Raw genomic sequence first — 3595 nt, forward strand, 5'->3', positions numbered from 1 at the left:
GTGTGTGTGTGTGTGTGTGTGTGTGAGAGAGAGAGAGAGAGAGAGAGAGAGAGAGAGAGAGAGAGCGTGTTCTCAAAATAAATTAAAATAAATTAATAAACCAGTGGCTGGTCCTTGGTCCTGGCGATAATCCCTTCAGAATTTGATCCCGGCCCGTTTAGCACAGCTGGAGACTCCTCCCCCTCCTTTTATCTTATATTATCTTATTTACTTTGACAGAAAGAGCATGGACTTTTTAAAAAGAGCAACTCCTCCGCCTTTCGCAAAATTTCAGCCTTTTGATTTTTTATTCTATTGACAGATGCGTAAATGGAATAATTTTAGCGCTCCTTTCGTTCCCAACAGAAGAAAGTTGCCGGACGAGATGGTTAAAATGAAGGCAGAGCGAAGAGGGGGCTTGTGAGGGTCTCTGTGTGTTTTTCACGTGGCAAAGGTGCTCTTTCTTTCTCTCTCTCTCTCTCTCTCTCTCTCTCCTCACCCCGCCACCCCCAGAGCCTCCCTGAAGGGGCTGCACTGATCAAGAGGGCGCGAGAGCCGCTGTTGTCCCTTTGTTGACAATTCCGCGCAACAACTTGAGTTTTGCCTGGCTTGCCAGCGGGGCTGCGCTGACGTCAGGGAACCACGTGGCCCCGCCTCCTAGTATATCTTGCACGGGGAAAGTAATCTATCAGGCGAGCCTTTTTCAAAAGGGACTTTCAAAGTGGCCAACGAGTTCCTCCTCACGCCCGTCGCTTCCCCCGCCCTCCTTCCTTCCTTCCCTCTCTCTCTCTCTCTTGGCTGCAAAGACACCACCTCCCCCCCCCCCGCAACACCACCAACCTAAACCTTTAGAGGGAGGGGGCAAGAAAAGAAGGAGGGAGAGGGCAGGAAAGAGAGAGGGAGAAAGATCCTAAAAAGAGGAGAGGAAAGGAGGTGTCTATTGAGAAGTAGGGGGGTTATAGTCAAAGCCTGGAGCCGCGTCTGGAGCTTCCCAGCCCCGCGATGGGGAGAGCGGCTCGACAGGGATCTAACCTGCAGCGCCGGCGGCACTTCCGATGACTTGCGAGCAGCAGCAGCAGCAGCAGATCGCGCGATCCCTTCGGCCGGGGACAGCCTCGCCGCCCGGGCGCTCCGATGCGCGCTCTCCCGCCGCCTGCGGAGACGATTCCCCGACGAGGAAGAACCCCTGAAGTGATCCCAGCCCGGAAGAGGAGCCAGGCGAGGAGTTGGAGCGGAGAGCAGCTTCAGCCGCCTTCCTCCTCCCCCTCCCACCCGACGCCCCCCCTCCCCACCGTCCTCGCCTCCTCCTCTTCCTCGCCGCCGCCCCGTCGCTGCTGCCGTCGCTGTCCTTTACGGAGGGGCTGGCGGGGGAGTCCCTCGCCGTCGCCGACGCCGCTACCAGCGCTATCCTGATCCTTGATCGGAGAGAAAGAGGGAGACCCGGCTGAGAGATCGCTCCGAGAGGACTTGGAGCTGTTCCCAGATGCCTGCCCGGGGAGAAGAAGGCGCCGAGGCCGGCAGCTAGAGGAGGAGGAAGAAGAGGAGGAGGAAGAAGGAGGGGGGAGGAGCAGGAGGGAGGGGGGAGCCTCTTCCTCTGCCAGCTCCGCTACCTGTTGGAGACGGATCTTCGAAGGAGGGGGACTGGATTGGCTCCCGGGCGCCTAGCTGGCCCCCACCCTTCTTCGTTTTGTTTTGCTTTTTTAAAAAAAAATATTAGTCGTAGTATTACCCGCGATATTATTATTATTAATCCCCGCTCTCCGTCTCCCGCCACCCTCCCGCCAGCGGTGATGACCCTGTCCGGCAGCCTGAGCTCCAGCGACATGTCCGGCCAGGCGGTGCTGACGGCCGAAGATGTGGACATCGACGTGGTGGGCGAGGGAGACGACGGCCTGGAGGAGAGAGGCTGCGGCGGCGGCGGAGGGGCCAGCGACGGCGAGGCCGGCTGCAGCCCCAGCGCACTGGCCGCGTCGTCGGGCTTGCCAGTCCAGCTGGCCCTCGACGAGGCGGCCGCTGCAGAGCTGCTGCTGGCCAAAGAAGCAGCGGAGACGACGACGACCAGCGGCAGCAGCAACGGCGGCAGCCCCGTCGAGGAGAAGCTGGCCGGCGAGGAGGGAGCGCCGTCGGGGGGAGCGCCGTCGGGGGCTGCCGCGGCCGCTGCTGCTGCCTCCAGCGGCGGCAAGCCCAAGAGCAGCTTAGTGAAGCCTCCGTACTCGTACATCGCCCTCATCACCATGGCCATCCTGCAGAGCCCGCAGAAGAAGCTGACGCTGAGCGGCATCTGCGAGTTCATCAGCAACCGCTTCCCCTACTACCGGGAGAAGTTCCCCGCCTGGCAGAACTCCATCCGACACAACCTGTCGCTCAACGACTGCTTCGTCAAGATCCCCCGCGAGCCGGGCAACCCGGGCAAGGGCAACTACTGGACGCTGGACCCGCAGTCCGAGGACATGTTCGACAACGGCTCCTTCCTGCGCCGGAGGAAGCGCTTCAAGCGCCACCAGCAGGAGCAGCTGCGCGAACAGACGGCGCTCATGATGCACAGCTTCGGCGCGTACAGCCTGGCCGCCGCCGCCGCCTCGGCCGCCGCCGCCGGGCCCTACGGCAGAGCCTACGGCCTGCCCCACGGCGCCTACCCGCACCCGGCCGCCGCCCTCCAGTACCCCTACATCCCCCCCGTCGGGCCCATGCTGCCTCCCGCAGTGCCGCTGCTGCCGTCCAGCGAGCTCAGCCGGAAAGCCTTCAACTCCCAGCTCAGCCCCAGCCTGCAGATCCAGCTCAGCGGACTCAGCGCCGCCGGATCCGCCGCCGCCGCCGCAGCCGCTGCAGCCGCCGCCGCCGCAGCCGCCTCGTCGGGGGTGAAAGCCGAGCCCAGCAGTCGGCCGTCGTTCAGCATCGAGAACATCATCGGCTGCGTCGGCGGGCCGGCCGCTACGTCGTCGGCCGCCAGCGCGCAGACTTTCCTGCGGCCGCCGGTCACCGTCCAGTCGGGCCTCCTGGCGCACCAGCCGCTCTCGCTGGCGCGGAGCACGGCGGCCATCGCGCCTATCCTCAGCGTGCCCACGAACATTATCTCGGGACAGTTCTTGCAGCCCGCCGCCTCTGCCGCGCCCGTGCAGGCCAAGTGGCCGGCGCAGTAGGCTCGACGGGGCCCCCGCGGGATGCTTCCCCTCTCGCGCTCCTGCTCTTAGGGCGGCTCTTGGGTTTTTTTATAATAAGAAACGGTCGTAAAGATTTTCTACCCGACGTCTCCGGAGAGAGCAGAGACTCCGAAGAAGAACCGAACGCGGCAAAGTCCACGGACTTCTTGGGACTCCAGTCGCTGGTTCCTGGACGGCGCCCTCTTGGAGGCCGAACCGTTGCACGGACGCTTCTCCAGCGCTTAAAAACTCTCGCGCTCCTGCTCACACGTACAAAAAGGAATGCTGTGTCTGTCTGTGCAGGTAAAAAAAAAAAAAACACCTAACGCTCAAAAACCCCACGGCAAAGTATTTGTACATATTTGTATTCGGGCGAAAGCGGGAGGCAAAAGACTGTCTTCCCTTTTGCGGTTTTTATTTTTTTAAAATGAGCCACATTTGGGGGGGGAAATAAAGGAAACACACACGCGCAAGCC

At 61.6% G+C, this 3595-nt stretch overlaps 1 protein-coding gene across 1 annotated transcript; it reads left to right on the forward strand.

Annotated features, from left to right (window-relative positions):
- Nucleotides 1-523: 523 nt before the first annotated feature.
- On the forward strand, nucleotides 524-3261 carry FOXD3 (forkhead box D3). The gene has a single exon (XM_081867258.1). The coding sequence runs from the start codon at nucleotides 1770-1772 to the stop codon at nucleotides 3117-3119; it is 1350 nt and encodes a 449-aa protein (XP_081723384.1). The 5' UTR covers nucleotides 524-1769; the 3' UTR covers nucleotides 3120-3261.
- The last annotated feature ends 334 nt before the right edge of the window (nucleotides 3262-3595 follow it).

This window comes from Podarcis erhardii (genome assembly GCF_964252035.2).
Source record: "Podarcis erhardii genome assembly, chromosome: 6".
Classification (NCBI taxonomy): Eukaryota; Metazoa; Chordata; class Lepidosauria; order Squamata; family Lacertidae; genus Podarcis; species Podarcis erhardii.

What these genes read in the sequence shown, in the direction of transcription:
- FOXD3 (XM_081867258.1), top strand. Translation starts at nt 1,770, where the DNA reads ATGACCCTGTCCGGCAGCCTGAGCTCCAGCGACATGTCCGGCCAGGCG.